Source organism: Silurus meridionalis, chromosome 1 (assembly GCF_014805685.1).
Source record: "Silurus meridionalis isolate SWU-2019-XX chromosome 1, ASM1480568v1, whole genome shotgun sequence".
Taxonomy (NCBI): domain Eukaryota; kingdom Metazoa; phylum Chordata; class Actinopteri; order Siluriformes; family Siluridae; genus Silurus; species Silurus meridionalis.
The window spans coordinates 24,217,303-24,238,162 of NC_060884.1; the positions used below are offsets into that span (position 1 = coordinate 24,217,303).

The 20,860-nt window shown below is 39.5% G+C and overlaps 1 protein-coding gene and 1 long non-coding RNA gene across 9 annotated transcripts in view; one reads left to right on the forward strand and one right to left on the reverse strand.

Moving 5' to 3' along the window:
• tp63 (tumor protein p63) overlaps positions 1 to 20,835 on the forward strand; it is a 43,857-nt gene extending 23,022 nt beyond the window's left edge. For 3 of the 7 annotated variants that reach the window (XM_046852512.1, XM_046852515.1, XM_046852532.1), the window contains 11 exons: positions 1,183 to 1,431; positions 9,590 to 9,776; positions 9,868 to 9,983; positions 10,296 to 10,405; positions 10,510 to 10,646; positions 11,459 to 11,538; positions 11,651 to 11,775; positions 17,092 to 17,237; positions 17,820 to 17,967; positions 18,766 to 18,859; positions 19,812 to 20,835. In XM_046852512.1, the coding sequence (XP_046708468.1) occupies positions 1,183 to 1,431; positions 9,590 to 9,776; positions 9,868 to 9,983; positions 10,296 to 10,405; positions 10,510 to 10,646; positions 11,459 to 11,538; positions 11,651 to 11,775; positions 17,092 to 17,237; positions 17,820 to 17,967; positions 18,766 to 18,859; positions 19,812 to 20,108 (1,689 nt within the window). In that variant the 3' untranslated portion in view covers positions 20,109 to 20,835. The remainder of the gene's footprint in view (positions 1 to 1,182; positions 1,432 to 9,589; positions 9,777 to 9,867; positions 9,984 to 10,295; positions 10,406 to 10,509; positions 10,647 to 11,458; positions 11,539 to 11,650; positions 11,776 to 17,091; positions 17,238 to 17,819; positions 17,968 to 18,765; positions 18,860 to 19,811) is intronic. The other 4 variants (XM_046852516.1, XM_046852517.1, XM_046852539.1 and 1 more) reach the window with 2 other exon arrangements.
• LOC124387944 lies at positions 4,704 to 17,085 on the reverse strand. 2 transcript variants are annotated; one of them, XR_006926293.1, is made up of 3 exons: positions 14,598 to 17,085; positions 5,323 to 5,355; positions 4,704 to 5,193 (listed from the first exon to the last, which is right to left on the reverse strand). It is a non-coding gene; the product is annotated as an uncharacterized LOC124387944 (long non-coding RNA). The 2 variants fall into 2 exon arrangements; XR_006926294.1 differs by having other exon boundaries at positions 4,704 to 5,196.
• Positions 20,836 to 20,860: the final 25 nt, after the last annotated feature.

Sequence of the window (20,860 nt, forward strand, 5' to 3'; positions counted from 1 at the left end):
GGTGTCTTTAAAACATAGGTCTCTTTGGTTCTACAGGGCTGAAAAGTGTGATGGCACACACATACACTGACCCGTATCTGCACAAGTGAAATGCATCACTTTCCTCACACGCAGATACTGAGTTCAGAGCAGTTTTTCTCTCTCAGATGAGAATGAATAGAAGGTTTTGGACAATAGGACAAAAGTAGACAAAGATTTTCATTCTATTTATTTTTTAGTTTATTATCTGTAAATAAATGTAAACTAGCAAATTACCTGATCCTCTCTCAGCATCTGGTATGTCAGTGAGTATGTGTGTGAGTGAGATTGCTTGGACAGCTGACTCTGTCCTGAAATAAACGCATGCTCTAGTAGAGATTAATGACAGTTTGAATAGCTACCCAACCATGCTTCTTCAGAGAGGAATGTGGTATGTATAAAGGGAAAGGAATTAACTAAGCCACCAGAGGACTGGGGCAGGAAAAGGCTGGAAGAGTTCCAGGACATTTTCCATTTTTTCAGTTGACAGCCATTTTAATTCCTCTGCTTCAGCAATGCAGAAAGAGAGTTGTATCACCCATCCACTGGTTGTCCCTTACTTTAATCCCTGCCTTATTATTAACAATCCTATTATTCTCCATTAAGAACCGCAGTTAGTGTCCAATCACATCTACAATTAATCTCCAATTCACTGCCACAAATTTCTAATTTATAAATGAGATGACATTACATGAGTCCTAGATTAGGATGCTATATTATTCACTTTGGGCTTTTACATTATTTTAATATTAAGGAGGTTGTTATTGTTGTCATTGGCTGATTGTGAAGTATTTGGAGTCTTTTAAACTGCTGCCTGGTAGAGTTTGAGTGGAAATATGGGAGAATGGATTTAAGCAGGAAATCAATGAAAGCAATTTTCAGATTGCTGAATTTCTCTAGCCTATAATGCCATGGAAGACAAAATATGTTATCATGCTCTATACATACTTAATGTATAATATATAAATATATATAAAAAGCTGCACCATGTGTTAACTCTGATCAGCTTTTCCAAAGAAAACATCTCAACTAAGCCACTATGCAGGTTGTGCTCCATTGAGCTCATCACATCATATCTGTATTAACAGTGAAACTTCTTATAACAGAGAGATTCTTTATTTCTTTTAACACTTCTAACAACAGTATTTTCCCTTTTTTATCTAGTCGCAGTACACCACTCTGGGGCCTTTCAATGGCATGGACCAGAATGGCGGCTCAACCTCCACCAGCCCGTACAATAACGATCATGCTCAGAACAACGTGACTGCACCGTCGCCCTATGCTCAGCCTAGTTCAACCTTCGAGGCTCTGTCCCCGTCACCTGCCATCCCATCCAACACAGATTATGCTGGCCCTCACACCTTTGACGTGTCCTTTCAGCAGTCCAGCACAGCCAAGTCAGCCACCTGGACGGTAAGCTACATGAACTCAATTTATTCTATAATGTTGGACTAATGGATATTCTCAGCACAATACAATGCTTTGTTATTTCACAAGTAAAAACAGCAAACATTTAAATGTAATATAAATGAAATGAAAAGCTTTTGTCACAACATTGTCTTGTTGTGACTTAGATTAACTTCAGATGAACACTGTAATATGATCCTTACTTTCTGTGGAAAAAGTCATAATCTCTTTTGATAGATAAATGCCTATTTTGAATGTTACAACAGAAGCTCTCTGCTACAGAAATTACAACATGGTGCCCTCCAGTCATTACCACTCCCAAGCACTCATACAGCCTGATTATGACATGCTTCTGAGCCCTCAGAGTCTGGTTTATGCATGAGAAAATGTAAATTTTCATTTGTTATACAATTATGTCTGTTCCTAGTTAAACGATGCATTCAGCAGATGAATGCCCCAGGTTCAGCCACTCATGTGCTCCTAGAAGGAAGATTATGCATCTTGGAGCAGTGTGAAGTCTTTGACTGATCTTAGCTCTAGGCTCTTCTGTGATCTGTACGAAAGTCTTAATTACCAAACTGCACCTGTCAGAAGGAAAAAGCCCTTGAGGTTTAACTGGCCTGCTCTTACTGAGAGGTGTGTTCTCCCACACTAAATCTTACTGCTGACTGCAACTTTTTTTTTGCCCCATAGGGTTTTACAGAACAAATCTGTGGGAAAGATTTAAATTTAAATATTAATTCACAAACTTGGTGTTACTGATTATGAGGACTTTTAAGGCATAAACCACACAGCGGAGGAGGACATGAGACTTAATTACCTCTTATGTGTCATGAGAAACTATGCTAGTAGGTTCGTCAAGATGTGTGCAAGACACATAATGTATAATGTCTTTATAAAGGCAGTTTGTAGAATGTAATCTCGATCCCATACTCAACCTCAATCCCAATTTAAATGCAAAACCAGCAACAATCCCATAGCCAACCCCAATCCTAACCTAAATACATAACCAGCAACAATACAATACCCAACCCGACTTCAATTTCAATCAGAATTTCATCACCAACCGCAAAACCAACCTCCATACCAAAACCACTACAATCCTATACCTAACCACAATCCCATATCTAACCACAATCCCATACCTAACCGCATAGCCAACCTCCATACCAACTTCAACACCATAACCAACCACAATACCATACCCAACATTAATACATAACCAGCAACAATTCAAGACCCAACCTCAAGCCCATACTCAACCGCAATCTCATACCCAGCCTCAATATCATACCCAACCTCAATATCAAATACAACCTCGATATCATCCAACCTCAATCTCATACCCAACCTCAACATCATATCCAACCTCAATATCACATACAACCTTGATATCATCCAACCTCAATCTCATATCCAACCTCAACATCATATCCAACTTCAATATCATATCCAACCACAATATTATATCCAACCTCAATATCATACCCAACCACAATATCATATCCGACCTCAATATCATACCCAACCTCAGTATCATGTCTAACCTCAATATCATATCCAACCTCAACATCATATCCAACCTCAATATCAAATCCAATCTAAATATCATATCCAACCTCAGTACCATAACAGAAATTAGAAATTAGTTTGTTTTTATGTTTGATATTATTATTAATAGTATTTCATGGATAATGGATAAACTATTCCATTTGCTCATCATGGGCTATATATGTTTTTAAAATGAAATTCAGTATGTCTTGCTATAATGGTCAGGACTCATGACTGCCTCCTGCTGGATGGCTAGCACTAGGTGCTAGTTTTAAGAGGTAATTGGTATGGCACCTGCATGTCAGCGATAACATGTTCCATTGGATATTACAGTAGCTGCTTATGTGTCAGTGTCATGTTTGTTTGGCTCAGATTTGAGCCACCTCAAACTGACAACCGACAGAACCAGCTAGTCGAGTTTGAGTGGTTCACAGGGGCTGTCCCATGTAGGAAGTAAACACATTGACTGCCACTATGCAAAATAATTCTGCAAAAATGGGACCACAAGGAGGTCATCCTAAGGTACAGCGCACCCCAGCGGACGGTCATTAACTTCAAATTCAATGTCATCAATAGGTGGCGATAGAAATGAATTGTGTAGCTAAGCTTTATATCTGCTCTGAGGTTATTTGAAGAATGAGGCTAGTGTGTTAACAGTGTGAAAAGAGCAGGTTGTTTTTTGCTGGCTCTTCTAACCTAATGCAAGTCTAGAATTTCCAGCCGTTTAAATCGTAGGGGTTAATGCAGAAAACAAGTTTTTGATTCTATGGGAATTGATTTCAAGCATCATGAACGATGTGCCATTTGGCACAAGATAGGCTGGAAAAACCTGTGTTTCCGTTACAATGATGATAAAAGCTAATGCCTTATGCTTCTGAGTAAACAAGTGGAGGGAAGGAACTTTTCTCAGACAGTCCCTTCATGCTCATTGGTTGCAGAGCTGTGTGGGATAGTGACATATGCCCGATTCCCACAACAGCCCTGTCATCCTTGCTCATGTGGCATACTCCACCAAAAAACAGCAAGTACCTGACATCAGTGTTCAGTGGAAGGCTTCTGGGTGTGAGAAAAACACATTCCATTATCTTGTTTGAGGCACATTGTATGTCACAGCACAGCAGTTACCTGTCTAGTGTACAGTAATAATGTTGAGAAATGCTTATGATGCATAAGCACTGACAGTCATAGCCCACTGTCTCTGGGGTGTAGGCAAGTTACACTTATAAAGATGACATTGGGTTAACTTTGTTAAAACAAAAGATTTATGTCATGCTCCTGGCTTTAACATATTTTTTTATATATAAAAAAGAGAGAGGGGTTCATATCAGTCATGAATCTAGTTAACATTCAGCTGTTCAGCTGCAATTTTAATATTCACTATCTAATATATATTTTTGCTTTTGGGGCTTTCGAAATAAGAAGGTTCAGATTTCTAGATAAATCCTGCTTTTTGCAGACACACCTTTATCCCAGATACGTCTTCCTAAGTAAGGCTTCGGTGACACACAAAAACACACTCATGCATTTCCTGGTATTGAATCCAACCTACCTGACTTACAGGAATCCTTTTGCAATCCTGTTTTTTTTGTCTTTTGTAAGATGACTCCACTGATTAGTCTCACTTTCTGATTGTAACTCAAGAGAAATGATTGTTTTAAAGTGTTGAGGTATCATTTGTTTGACTTGAGCATAGATCCTTCCATTAGAAATCCACTATCACCAGTGTGTTTGTGTGGCGAACCATCAGCTTTATTTGCATTTTAGCGCATCTGCCATGAACACAGTAGTGGGCATGCTGTGATTTTAATGGACCCCACTGCAAGCATCATTGGTAATCACAGCCAAATGATGGGAGATTAGGAGAATGGATTTATAATACTTGTGTAAATACTCTGTGCCTCCTTTCTGAACCCTATCGTGCTCAAGGGCCAATCACTGCACCCTTCTCCATGAATTAAGTTCTCTGACTTCATGCTGAATTGCGCCGGAGGAAAAGACAGAGGAGGAGTAAAGGTGGAGGGAAAAAAAGTGGGGGGATTAGGAGGGGGTGAGTAAAAGCTCTCAAAGAAGTGAGTGTTCCAGCGAATAGTGACAAGATGCAGCTTGTCCGGGAACATCTGCAGGCCCGTCCCATGCCTCGTGAGATGGAGCCATGGCTTGTTTGTGTCAAGGAACCTGTCAGGACTCGTCCGACTCCACAACATGAAGTTCTAAAACCTGCTGGAAAAAAAAAAAGAAAAAAGAGGGAGTGCTTGTTTTTTTTTTTTCATGTCAGATGAGCTCTGGTTGAAAAGGTTTTTATGAAGGACCTTATTTCCATGTAAGTTTTTAAAATATCCACTTTACCAGAAGGGATAGATTTTGTGTATGCTTCAGCACCTACAAAAAGAAAGACAGCAACAATTATGGATCAAGTTAACTGAAAAGCTCTCAACTTGTTGGCAGCCATGTTTGTTTTAGATCACATGATCTAAATCTCGCTATCATCTCACACCAAACTCTTGGGGGTGGAAAGCCCACATTTTTGTTTCGCTTCTTAAATTCCTGATGCTTTGAGTTACACCCAGCCTTTGTGCCATGTGTTTTTGTATGTATTTGAATGAGCACACAGATGCAGAAGAAAAGCTCTAGAAAGGGCAAGAAAAAGGGTTTTTACGAGTGGAAAGAAGGCAGCCATTCAAGGATACTGGGGAAATCCAGCATAATTACATGAAGCTGTCACACATATCTCAGGGAAAGATCGCATTTCGAAAGCATATAATTTAATGAAGGTGTATTAAGTAGTGACAGAAATCTCAGTGACTTCTGTTCACAAGTGTGAAGAAAACATCATCTACCAAATCGCATAGAATATTCAAGCCAATAGCCATTTTAAGCTTAGCTAATGACTCCATCTTTATGCATGGTACTATTGTCTAGTGAAAAGTGAAAGCAGTCTGATTTTTTGCTTTCATTCTATTTTTACTCAAAATATAAACATAGACACTCACACCCAAGAGTAAATAAGTGCTACCATGCACCTGCGACTGATTGGCTGATTTTTGTTGGTGATGTGCTGACACGTAGGCGTCCCACAATATTGGGAGTGTGTCACTTTTCTTTAACCAGTACACACTTTATCATCCTGGCTAACCATCCTGTCTGTACGTCATCAGTGTTTAGCGCAATGTATGATGTCTCCCTGTGGTGTAGATTTGCATCTTTTTTGCATTTACACATGTACTCTCAATAGGTGATGGCATAACAATACAAAGTAAAATCTATAAGGATTCGTTGTAGCTTTAGTAAACCTGTATTTAAATTACACCCATATTTGCATTAAATATCTGCCTTCCGCATATTTCTCCCATATCCTTGATTTTCAAGCATGTTTAGTTTTTCCCAATCTGGGTTTTTTTTTCAGCATAAGAAGTAGCAGGTGTTTTCCCCTTTTTTTCCCTTCCTGCTGTGTGTATAAAAGGCGTGGGGGATGTGGGGGTTTGCAGGCAGCTCTGCATTTTTGCCCAATGAAGCCGATTTTTCGAGCGGCCTGGAACGTGATGGTACATGTCTGCTATGAGGGGGACAAGACTGAAGGCGCCAGGGCTTTGGGCCTAGCCGCCCCATCCTGCCTGAACCCGCAGCTCTTCTTCACTTCAACACCAACGCTGCAGCTGCAGACCTGCCCTGACACGCAGGAGGTTTGAGCAGGACGTGTGCAGGACTGTTTCTGCATACATATATGCAGTTCTGTAAACGTTGGGCTTAATGATCGCTGCCTAGATGCGCTGTTTGTGAAAAGGATCATTGTTTAGGCCAGCGAGACAATTTTTGTCCTTTTGATTTCCCATTTCCATTGACGTACTCATAAATAGAGGAGAGAAGAACCTGACTCTTGTTAACATCAGCAAACTGTTGGATCTGAAACACCAGGTGTTTGCTGGCAGCTTTGAAAGAAATGCCACACACCGAGCTTAATGCGTTGTCCTCTTGTGTCAGACCAGCAGTTCAGCCGAGTCCGCTATTGAGCTCTGCCTATTGTAGGCCGTGTCATTCTAACAAATCCGTGCCTCCTGTTCAAAGAGTTATTCTTACATCTTTTGTATGTGCTACATTCTCAAGCTGTGTAATTCACATTGTGATCAATGAATGGGAGATAATTGCATGTTAGCGCCAAAATGCCCCTCCCTGTGAAAAAGCCACCGACTCCCATCAATCAGATCACTGTACAGCTCCACCCTGTGTGTGTGTGTGTGTGTGTGTGTGTGTGTGTGTGTGTGTGTGTGTGTGTGTGTGTGTGTATGTATGTATGTGTGCATGTGTGTTCGTTTCTCTCTCAGCAGCAGCTCATGCCTGGCCGTGAGCAAACACAGCAGCCGCCACACATATTTTAATGTTTGAAATGTGTTGCTTCAGGGCTGGGATTGGTGTTCCTACTGATGCAGTGTGCACGTTTTTGTGTGTGTGTGTGTGTGTGTGTGTTTGTGTGTGTGTGTGTGTGTGTGTGTGTGTGTGTGTGTGGGTGGGGGGACGGCGCATGGTCATGCTTGTTTTTTATACTTGTTTTCCTGTGTGTTGACAGAAGGACATCTCTGCTTTGAAACAGCATATTCAAATTCATTTCTGATTAATTTTCCGTTTCAGCAGTTTATCTTGACGGTGACTTTTCAAACCTCTTTGTCCTTCTCATCTCCTGACGCTTGTATTTTTATATCCTGGTGGATTTAAATATTAAATATGAATACTGTGTATGGTTGGGATCAGCAGGAAAAGTAAAGCTATTCGTGTGTCAGTTTCAATAGTAGACCTCTCCAAAACCTTAAATACCTCAATGTATTCACTGGTGAAAGCCTAATTTGAAGGTCAGACCAGGACTGGTTAGCTCCTCTGTCTGGTTTGCTGTAGTTATAAGTTAGATGTATAGGTAACATGCCAATTCATTAGTTTTATTTGTAGATACGTTTTTTGGTTGTATATCACCATCATTTCACACTGATGCCTCGCCCCGTTTGGTCATTCAGATGATATAAAAGAAGTGTTTTATAACAAAAGTAATCTTGTTAGTCTAGTCTTATGCTCATGTGGACTGACACACCTTTTGTAACTTTGTTTTTCCAAATTTTTTTGTGTTTCTTTTCAGTCTTTCAGGGACGTTAATTACAAGCCCAAGGGAAATGGCAGGTTTTTTATTTTTTGCTGTGTGTGTGTGTGTGTGTGTGTGTGTGTGTGTGTGTGTGTGTGTGTGTGTGTGTATATGCGTGCATGTCCTTGCCAAGCTTGTGTAATACTCAAAGAGATAATAGGCAGGTGTTGGGATGGGCTCCTCTCACTAGAACACCTCAAATCAAAGTTAATAGAAATGGAATTTAATGTCCCATTGTTCCTCCAATCAGCCCAGAGGCAATGTTCTCTTTTCAGCTCTCCTTCCTTCCACAGCTTTAGAAATGAACTTTTCTAGAGAAACTTTTTCCATTGCAGTTTTTTCTTTCCCATGAGCCTGAGCACTGTAGGCTAGAGAAGTGTTCTGCAGAAGGACACTGACACGTGTGTCAGAAATGCTTCTTCTCTTTACACATCCAGTGAGCTAAAGCTGGATAGAACCAGGATTTATTGTGTTCGCTGTCGATTTTTACAACAGACTTTTAGTGACTAAGGCTTCAGTGCTGTTTTGCTTGTTTTTATCTATATTTGGATTGGATAATAGTTACACATTTTTAAATGTACTCTAGCAATGAGCAAATGGGTTGTTATTCTTCCCTGTCAGCATCCAAATTGTGTGTAATTTTTGTTTCAGCATTTTATCTAATTGAATTTATTTACATTACACATCCCTAAAACCTTTCCTGACCCCTGATATATACAACTGTATACATCAGTTTTCTGAAAACAGAAATCAAAGCCAGAATGCACTACATTAACCAGTTTGATGGCAATGTTATCGTTCTAATGCAGACTTTATATAAAACTTTCTCTCAGATATCTGTATAGTTCATTTAGGGACTGCTACATAAAAATGCAGACAAATCATTTTTCTTACTCATTACTGCATCATTATTCAGGATGTTTTGCAACCTGTGTGAATGTGTGTGTGGGAGAGTTTTAAGATGATGCAGTGTGTATGAGTAAGCCCCAGCCTTTTGGTGGTAATGTAAGTCTGTGGTACTTTGGGTGAGTCAGTTCTATTGTGTGATGCAAGAATGATTTTTTGTGGTTGGTGATTCGGCACTCTGTCAAGTAGCATCAGACTGTCGTCATCTGACATTTATTGTGAAATACTAAAATAACAGATGACCCATCATTAAGGTCAATTCTGTGAAGTAGCATTCACAGTGTACCAATGTACAGTTTTAAATAGTAGCTTCTTTCATTCGGTTTGTTTGTGCGGCCAAAAATCCAGGCTTCACATTTGAGCCTCCTCTGTTTGAGACCAGAGGCAGAAGTAGCCAGATGCTACTCCTCGTTTAAGGGTTTATGACTGTTGTTCAGATAAACAGCCGCCACGCTGCAGGTGTTTCACTTTTTTGGAGCCTGTGGCCACATCCTCTCTGCTTTTGAAAGTTTTATTGCAATGGTTTGGGGATACAAAGGATTTTATATCGGCTTTTGACAGCCTTTTTTGTCCTTTACTTTCCAGTACTCCACAGACCTCAAGAAGCTGTACTGCCAGATCGCTAAAACATGTCCCATCCAGATTAAAGTTCTGACCAACCCACCTCAGGGAGCGGTCATCCGGGCAATGCCTGTCTACAAAAAAGCTGAGCATGTGACTGAAGTGGTCAAGCGATGTCCCAACCATGAGCTCAGCCGAGAATTCAATGACGGTAATGCAGGCCTGCAATATGCTGAAAACATGCTCATGATATGAAGTAAATTGGAAAATGGCTTCTAAATGTCTCACTACTTGTTGTGCAGGCCAAATCGCACCGCCCAGTCACCTGATCAGAGTGGAGGGCAACAGCCACGCCCAGTATGTGGAAGACTCTATTACCGGGCGCCAGAGTGTTCTGGTGCCATACGAACCCCCACAGGTAAGTCTCTTACTTACACACACACACACACACACACACACACACACACACACACACACACACACACACACACACCTACACACACCTGTTTGCCCTCCCATTACACACCTTGTTTTTAGGTTTCCTTTTCTTCCATTGTTTTGTCGTTTCTGCCAAATTTCTAGTTTCAAATGATTCAATGTAAGGTCAAACATACATCACATCCTTTTATATAGACAGAATATAAATATATTCAATAGCAACATCCAAGTAGGTTTACTTTTCTCTACTTTGTTTGCATAATTTTCATTAACATGGCTTTTGCCCCAACAGGTGGGAACTGAGTTCACAACCATCCTTTACAATTTCATGTGCAACTCCAGCTGTGTGGGTGGAATGAACAGACGTCCCATCCTCATCATCGTCACACTGGAAACCAGAGAGTAAGTCCCTGATCCTCGTACTTTCATCCTAATGAGTTATAGGAGCACCTGGCATCATGATAAAGACACTTAATATGTGTGTGTGGGTGTGTGTTCCTTCTCAGCGGTCAGGTTTTGGGTCGCCGGTGTTTTGAGGCTCGTATCTGCGCATGTCCCGGACGTGACCGCAAAGCAGATGAGGACAGCATTCGCAAGCAGCACGTCACTGATGGCACAAAAAGCTCTGAGGGTACGAAGCGCCGTAAGTAGTGCTGGGGGCTGGTGATGGGGCTTTGCATGTATATACATATATTCATACATACACAAACATGCACACGGTCACTGTCCTTATGGGGCTTTGCATGGGCATACGTGTGGCTATGGGGATTATTTTTATACCTGAAAACACATTTTCTCAACAATGGGGTTTTTTTTTTTTGGGCTTCTTACAAAAAGATTGGGTCAAAGGCAAAAACAGCATAAAAGCAGTACTTTTACAAATATTCCACAGAGGTTACTTTCTACATAAGTGCTCACTTTTTATTTTCCTCTAAAAATTTTACGTTTGAATCGTGATTTAAACCAATGATGTGAATGACTGTTTTGCATTTTAATGTACCAAAAGTGAGTGGAATGATTGTATTGATGCATATTAATATTTTTCTGTGAAATGAACAGCTTTTAGATGCAAAAAAACGATGCATCTTAACTTTGATCCTGGCACATACACACGCACACAGCTGCATGGCGCTTGTCTATAACACTATTATTTACCCAGTGACCACAAAAAGGATTCAAAGATGTAAACTGTACAGAATTGAGCTAAAGTAAAAAACAATTATGGTTATATATCCAAAAAATGTGCTAAAACTATTTATATTTAGGGGTCACATGTTTGATGTGCAGGAATATCTTTGGTCATTTAGTGCTCACTGGGATTTATTGCTTATTGCAATATGCATGTTGTCCCTGTCCTACCCAACTACCTATTACACCTCTGCTTTAACTGAACTGCATCACTTCATCTCGATCACTCTCTCTTTCTCTCTTTGTCTATATCTCTGTCTTTTGCAGCTTTCCGCCAGACTCACAGTATTCAGATATCCTCCATCAAGAAGAGAAGATCCACCGATGAGGAAGTTTTTTGTTTGCCTGTGAGTACAAATATTTTGCTTTTTTCTTCTTTTTTTTAAAGCAAAATTCAAAAAGGTAAAAAGTGAAAGAAAGCATCAGTGCCAACCGCCTCTTTTTATGTCTGTCCAACAGATTAAAGGCCGTGAAATCTATGAGATTTTGGTGAAAATCAAAGAGTCTCTGGAGCTCATGCAGTATCTCCCTCCGCACACCATAGAATCGTACAGGCAGCAGCAGCAGAGCCTTCTGCAGAAACAGTGAGTACCTCACACACAGGGAGATTAGATCATGCTCGCAAAGGTGGGATCAGCTCTGCTCTCAGTATTTTAAACGAGGATATATAGGTTTCGCGGGGGGGGACCCTCTGTTTTGTGGGCTTAGAGATTGCAGCCAGTATACACACTCAGGCCACACAGGCAGCACCAACAAGGTTCACCCTGATGCTTGTTTGGAGTGTTTAGGTGGTTTAATCTGAGCTAACTGTTTACCAGCATGGTTTGGGATTTTGTATTCCTTTGGCAGCATGAATTTCATTCTTTTTCTCAGCTGACTTCACTATGATATGTGCTTGAACAGGCATGCGCTGCAAACCCACCCCGATTATGCTCTATTTGCATTGTAAGGTTTTGAAACCTGGAAGTGTTGCATTCAACTGACAATTTGATGGTTGCATGAGGCTTGCATTGTGATGCAATTGCATGGGTTGGATTTACATTAGTTGTATTCTTTGAGTATACACAAAGCTTGAATTATTTTGAAAAAGCTTTTAACAAGGGCTGAGGCAGTCTAACAAAGAGGTTGGACCTTGTGCATGTGCTGCTGGGTTTTTGCAGTCAAGTAGGTATGATCAATTCCAACTGTGATTTTAAATAACAGAATTACAGGACAGACAGGTAGGTTTGCCCAGGCTTTGCCACCATCCAAGGTTAAGGCAATAGCTAGTCCATATTTTTTCAACAGAAAAGGTTTGGAGCAAGAGTCAGAGTGCAGTGTAGAGAAATAAACAAAAGGGAGACAGCTTAAAATTATACCTATGAATAATGCACTTCAACGCCCTGTGATAATTACTGCTTTTGTTTGCTTCTCTCATTAAGAAACTGACAGATGATGTAGCGTCTGTACACTCCCCATTCAGTTCACAAACTGTGCTAGGAAGGGCCATTATTTTGGGCTATTTTGGCACAGCTGGAAAAAAAAATGAAAGCCCGTTTTACGACTTGTTGCGAGCTCTCTGGTGTGGACACAATGAGTAGGTGAAGGTAGCCATTATTTTTCCAACTGTCCTCTCTTAGGGAAAGAACAGAGCACCAAGAATCAGACAGTTTTTTACACAAGCTTATATTGGCCTCTATCCAAAGACTGCTATCTCCGTTGGACAATTACACCAAAATCCACACGTTAGTAATAGTACTTAGCCGGTGTATTTTTGTTTTTTTCTTCTTTTTTTTCCCCTGGATGCTTTGATGGATTTGGACAGATTCATATTGGCTCCCTTCTCTTTCTACATGCTTTCATTCTTTCCTCACTGTTTATCTTTCCTCTCATCTGTTCTATATGTTTGTCTAACCTTTGTTTTTTTTCCATTTTAAATAAAAAAATAAAACTTCCTGCTATCTGACTCAGTGATTCCTCTTATTTGTCTTTCTGCTTTCCTGTAGTTAGGAAACACTTTTCCCGTGGCTGTGCTTTAGCGCCACACAGTGGCTTTTATTAGTGTTGCAAGTGTCCGCTGATTACAGTACCAGTCGAAAGCTTGGACGTTTCCCTTTTACTTTTAAAAATATTTTTGTCATTTCTAAAAACTCAGGTCACACCAAGGCTTAGAATACCGATAGCACAAGGGGGTTGATAACGAAAAAAGATATAAACCACATGATTTGATTGGAATGTAATAAAATATATAGAACATTCATTTACCAGAGAGTTAGTCAAGGTAAATAATGCTTACAGCAAGACATAAGTAATAGAAGTACCATCCCTGTTTTACATAAAAAGGCAAAAAAAATACAATATCAAATTTTCCTTAGAAATCATAAAATTATCTTGTATATACCAGTGTAGTTATACACAAGATTTTGATACAGGCTATAAAAAAAACTAAATTGTTTTCATATGTAAACAACATGGCACTTATATACACACCTTACAAGGCAAGTATAAAAATGTATCATTAGTTCTGATAAGCTCAGACTTGCCCTATTCTTTCCAGCCGTCTCTTTTTAATTCCTGACATGATGACGACTTTCCCAATCTGTCACTCTCTGAGTCAAATCCATTTCCCTGCTTGGAATTCCTAAACACATAGCACAGCAGAACACACCCGGAAAAGCCTAAGTTTGTGCATGGGTGAAATAAGTTCACAAATTTTAGAATCGTGTTGAAGGCCAAAGATATAATATATTATATTCAATTCAGTGACCACAAAATATTATCCAGATTTCTATCCCTTAGGGGGTTTTGTATACAACATGTTTAAAGCTTTTTTTTTTTATTCTATAGACAATGTTCTAAAATATATATATATATATATATATATATATATATATATATATATATATATATATATATATATATATATATATATTAATGCCTTTATTTTGAATATAGTAATTAAATAAATGAGTGCACTAACATTTTGAAAACAAATCTTAATGTTTAAAATAAAAGATCATGATGAATATGCATGTGTGTTTGGCTTGTTGGCTGGTACTGTACAACACTACATAACATTTAATGCCACATGTCAAACATCACTATCATAATAATCTAATTGTGATCAGTAGTTTATTAACAAGTCCATGCTTTTTTTGATGCCATCTCATTGTTTTTTATCTCAGTGTGTATAACTGGATTAGTAGATTTCTAATTGAACTTTCTGATGCAACAGAAACACATAGAAATTAATGAAGCTAGCAAAAATGCATTACAGGCATCTGCGGTGATAACTTTTAATACTAGCAGCTGCTCTCTGTTTTACAGCATTTTTTGCTCGTTTTCTGCTTTATAGAAAGTAAAATTGTGATTGTATACAAGATTAATTTGAAAAAAATGGTTAAACATCTGAACAGTCTGTACTTACTGAGACTGCTGTATATTCCTCGCAAGCCATATTTCATTTTCCTTTACCCTTCTATCACTGTAATGTATCTCTCAGTTCTGTCCTCCTTCCTTTCCTCTCCCTCTCTGTGTACAGCCTGCTTCGGGCCCGTCTGCGCTCTGAGCTGCTGGAGCCATTAAGCGAACAGAAGAGACGTTTCAGTGCTTCCTAAAAGCAGGAGACACATTCCTTCTCCTCCTCCTCTTCCTCTTCCTCCTTCTCCTCCTCCAGATTTTTCATCACATCCCTGTGCTTTAGTTCTTCTTAGTTTGTTTTCTGCCACTTCATGTGTTTCTCTGTGGTCACTTTAGAGACCATAAAGTCAATTTCGATTTTGGTTTCTTTTCCCCAAGATGATGTTGTCACCTATGTAAAAGATTACTTAAAGACGTTTTGCTGGAACTGCATGCTTTTTCCCTATGGAGTGTTCAGAAGTTGCTCTTGTGTATCAGTCAAACTGATCAGACTGTGTGATCATTTGTACAATTGTGCTCATGCTGCACTCAAACTTGAGTGTACATTTAACTGAAATGAAAAGCCTTGTGTTCTTATATTGTCACTTTTTTAATGCGTGTAACCTTTTTATTATATTCAGTGTTTTTCCGTTGTTTTTTAAAGGGTCCTTATGAACTGAGCTGGCTGTTGCCTCAGCACTAGTTTGACATATCTGCTGGTATTGCACAGAATTTACATTGCACAGAAACAATAACAGCCACTCAGCCAATCACCTCAGCCTCACTCTCTCTCTCTCTCTCTCTCTCTCTCTCTTTCTCTTTGTTTCTCTTTTCTTTTTATCTACCATAATCCTGACTGTCTGAACCAGGAACCAAGCACATTTAAATGTTTTTTTTCTATGGGACTCATGGTGTTCTTGATCTTGTTTCAGGCTTGTTTTTGCATCAGTCTTTCTTTTATGATTGGAGCTGGCTTCATTTCGTTGTCTGTGGATTTCTGGGGCAAGGACTTTATTGATAACTTTAATAATGCTGGTCATGTTGTATAAAGTGCACTGCAGGGCAGTTGTTGTTTTCACTGGATTTTATAGACAGTTTCTTAAGAGAAATGTATTTGTGTCTCAGAGTCAAAGAGAATGAGAAACAAATGCTGTAAAGTCCGCATGTGATTTCCTTGTTTGGGTCGGGGGGATGATGATGGATGTATAATTGATGCCTCTTGCACTTTTGTCTGTTCTTCAATAAATGTCCTCTGCTTTTGATTTTCTATCCCATTCCTTTCTTAAACTGGTTTCTTTCTTTCCTTTATTATTGTTTTTTCCTATTACAATAGATTATACACAATAATCGTTAGACGGAGACTTATAAAAAAAAAAATGGGTACATTTATTGATCTTAACAATATTATAAAACAAATATTGATCTGAATTTATTTTTTAATGCCATTTGAATCAAGAACAGCACCCATTCTGCAGCCTTTACACCAAAAAAGCACCTCCTTGCCTCCTAACCTCGCTCTTACTGTGAGACTTCAGAAGGTAAAGTGGAGAAATATGATCTGAAAGCTGATCTGTAGGTGAAAGTTTTAATGAATCACATTCCCACAAAAAGAAATTTGTCCAATTTGGCAATATAAATAATGCTTGTACATCTTATTATTGATTTATGATGATGAACAGTCTGCAAAACTAATGCTGGAAACAACTTTTTACTATTTGGATAAATACTTTATTATTATGTATAATAGATTATGATAGATACTGAAAAGCTTTCTAAAATATCAGTTTAATGCTCCACGCTTAGGTTGTAACAGTGGTTGATAAAACGTTCACATTTAAACAGCTATAATTTAACAGCTAGAGGAAGCAGTTGTCAACTGTCTTCATCGTCTTTTCACAATTGCGTCTCACACACACAGATATTATCGCATTATTTCAAAACTATAATCATGCTATTGTGGCATAAATAGGATGTGGAGATTTCAGGTGATTGTAGCCATCATTTTATTCAGCATGTGGGTCTCTTTGCATGTGCTTTTTTTTCTTCCTTTACTTCCTTTAAAAGCAATATGCAACTGCTGTCAACCAAACATCCATCATTTCACAGAGTGCAGAACGTTCAAGTACAGATGATCTAATATCATTTCACATCAACTGTCTACATTCAAAATAATTTCGTTATACAACTGAATATGTAACAGCATGCATTTAGGTACTTAATGTTTGTATGAATACTGTGAAACAGTGAAAAGTGAAGGTTGTAAATTGGAGGGCACACTTCCCATTCTGTTACCTTTTTACATTTCACTGCACTTTTCAACTGTTGTAATAATGAGAGGATCACTGCAATATCAGTTTGCAGCATAGCGTATTATTACACATATTATGCACACGAAATTGATGAATTCTTTAATGTCCACAACCCTGAAGTCACTGAAGAGCATCCAGTGTTGAATAGGATGAGAAATTGTACACTATTTAAAATGACAGGCCATGTCCTCCTCCTCTTCCTCTCTGCTCCAGGAGTCCGCTGCCTCCTCAGTCACCGTTCGGCTCCACCTCTCCTCCACACAGCAAGGTGAACAAACTGCCATCAGTCAGCCAGCTAATCAACCCACAGCAACGCAACACACTCACCCCATCCAGCATGGCCGGAGGACTCACAGACAGTAAGCATTTCACTACAGACTTTATTGACTGTTGCTTCCTGACAGATGATCAGCCATTTCAAGTCATATGCATAGAAGAAAGGAAAATGGAGATGACTGTGTTCTGTTATCTCTAAACTCTTCAGCTATATATATGCCATAAAATATGTTTCAGTCAGTCAGCATACGTTTAGTTTTGGTTCATAGTTTTGGTAACTGTTGTAAGAATTAATATCAGAATCCTGATGGATATGTCTCCCTGCTCCTGTTCGCCTCAGGGCCTGAGCTTGTCTGTACATGATGACTTCTGAGCACCACTCTGTGCCTCAGTGTCTCTCTGACAGCCAGTTTCCTTTCACAAGTAAACTGGATCTTTGTGGGACAAAGATAATCCCTGGGGCTCACAGCTTCTGCCAGAATTTGTCATAATATAGGAAGCCAGGCTCAGTTGTCCACTATTACCTAATCTGCACCTCTGTCACCATTGGCTACAGGCATGGTTCATGTCGAACACACTTTCACAGCTTTGATGACCAAAAATATATATATTTTTAAAAAGAATACGTCTCACAGTCTCTTCCTCTCGGCTTTGTCTCGTTACAGTGACCCCCATGATGAGCGCCCACATTCCAATGAACACGGATATGAGTTCACTGAGTCCCACTCATGCCCTGCAGCCGCAGTTACCCATGGTGCCCTCCTCTCACTGCACACCCCCACCGCCGTACCCTGTGGACAGCAGTATCTCTAGGTATGTTTTCATTCAACTTGACTAAGAATGTGTTGACGCATCCAGTCCGGGTGTTTTTCAAAATCACAGCTTTTTATTACTAATACACAGAATGCATTAATAGGGAAACTGAAGCTGTGGTAAATTCTGAAGTGTCCAAGTGTAGTTTGAGAAGTGGAAACTGAAAGGACTGGGATGTCTAGTAAAGCTACAACATATTGTGGTGTTTTCTGTTCTTCCAGCATTGTTTCGGATTCCATTAGTGAACCAGAAACACCTTAAAATCAACCAACACTTGCTGTGAACACTAGAACACTTTCTACATTGAATGCAGACTCACTTGTGGTGCATAAACAGGAAAAATATTCTGTTATTTTAGCCTTATTAAGAAATCCAGACATGTGTGTGCATATACAGATTGTAAATGTGACCAAACTTTACACACACACACACACACACACACACACACACACCTCATGTTGAACGGTCTGCATTTGCATACTGTAAAATAAACAATAATTACTGTGACCAGTCTATGCACTCATATCTAATAACACTTTCTGCTATAATTTTGCAAGCAGTAAGTAATGCAGTAAAACTGCTCTAGTGATTATTTTCCCAAAGTGATTTGTCTGTGAAATCACTTCCATTCTCCTAAAAGCCTGATTTTCGGATGAGTTTTTTTAGGCAGGATAATTTAGAGGTTCAAGGATTTCGAATTAACAAACTGGATAGTGGAAACAATAGTCTATATAGTTTATACTGTATAATAATAATAAAAAAAAGGCATTATTTTCACTTGTAACTCCACCATTTCAGTTTCCTGTTACGGTTGGGCTGCTCTTCCTGTCTGGACTACTTCACAGCCCAAGGCCTTACCAGCATCTACCAGATTGAGAACTACAACGTGGAGGTGAGACTCTGTCTGCTACCATGTGTTTATTTGTTGTATTCTGTATCATTCTTTCTTTGGACAAGTCTTTTATTCCATCATTTCGAATACATTTCTGATGGACGAAACCTAAATTTAGTTCTACAACAAGCAGAACTTTTTCCATGAAGCCACCCGGATGATTTAGTGCAGTGGTTCCCAACCCCTGGTCCGTGGGTTAATTGGTACCGGGCTGCACAGAAAGAATACATAACTTTTTTAGCCGTACTTTATTATCGTTTTATTTATTATCTGATTCTGAACGATGTTTTATTTTGGAAAATTACCGGATTCTCTCCGCCACATCTGTCTATGACTCACTCTTGATGCATGTCATGATGCCTCGGTCACATGTCTTACCTCCATCCGCTACCTTCTTAAAGGGGCTCCGGCCGCTAACACATAATACTTTACCGCTAAATTCAAACCCCCACGCGAGCAAAATGAACAAAAACCAACACAGTGGATTCACGTTTATTATAATATTTAGAAACTACCAGTTTTTATGCGGTTCGTATAATTTTATTTTTGTTGTATTTAAAGGCCGGTCGGTGAAAATATTGTCCGACATTAAAACCGGTCGGTGAAAATATTGTCCGACATTAAAACCGGTCCGCGGCGCAAAAAAAGGTTGGGGGACCACTAGAGTCTAGAGTTCAACATGAAGGGGTCGAGTTTTCACCAGGAAGTCAAAACAATTCAATCTTATATCGGTAGAAAATGCTGTAGAAATAATCAGCCAGAACAATGAATACAATCCTGCACTTCGGTTAATGTTCACATTAAACATCATAAAGGGGAGAAAGTGTGACCACGGTGACGTCATACCAGCTAAGATGAGTGTTGGGAAGTTTACACACATCGGTGTAATGAGTGTATGTGCAACTGTGGTGCCTGTGTTTTCCTGTGTGCTTATGAGTCACTGCATCCGCAGGACCTGTCCAGGTTGAAGATCCCTACAGAGTTCCAGCACGTGATCTGGAAGGGGATTATGGAGCACCGGCAGAGCATGGAGTTCTCTCCCCCTGCACACATCCTGCGATCGTCCAGCGGGGCGTCCTCGGTGAGTGTGGGCTCCACGGAGGCGCGTGGTGAGCGCGTGATCGATGCCGTGCGCTTCACCTTGCGCCAGACCATCTCTTTCCCACCGCGGGACGACTGGACCGACTTTTCCTTTGACCTGGACTCGCGCCGCAACAAGCAGCAGCGCATCAAGGAGGAGGGCGAGTGAGCGCGCGCAAACACACACACACACACACACAACAAAATGTCATACACACTGTAACTACCGCATGCCGCACACAGACAAAACTTTGTACAGCTTTTACCAAGTGTTTGATTTCACTTATAAGCATGCCAATTAAATGCACTTAACGGCTCGTGTTTTTTGGGTGTATTTCGGTCTGCTTGTCATTTCAAGCCCCTAGTTTGAAGCAGGCTACTGTAGCTTTAGGGTAAGCGGTGCTTCGCCGTGTTTGGTTTATCATTTAATATTTCTTGAGACACAGCACTTAAGAAATGCTGAAGTGTTGGTATTATTTTGAGCTGTTGGCATTCATTCTCTACAGAGAAGAACTAATTTTGGGGGCTATTTTTTTTTTTATACCTGGTGTCTTTTTGGATTGTAAAGAACCTTTACTCCAATAGGATTCATAGTATTATACTGTATGTTAATGTGTTTGCTGTAACACTTTGTTTCAGTCTGGTGTTACTTTGATAACATTTGTGTTTTATTTTTAATTTCACTTAAAAACTTGATAATACTGGAGTATTAGCTCTCAAAACTTGGACGAATTCAAACCCGTCACTCAAGTGACTTTTCCAGTATTTTAATGGCATCATATTGTACATATTGTTTTTTTGTTGTTTTTTTTAAAACATACATATAAATTTTGTAAATATTCACGGTGCTTATTTTGATACCATATAAACCAAAAAAATAAAATATCATTACACTACTGGGTAGAGTGTTTTATTGTTGTG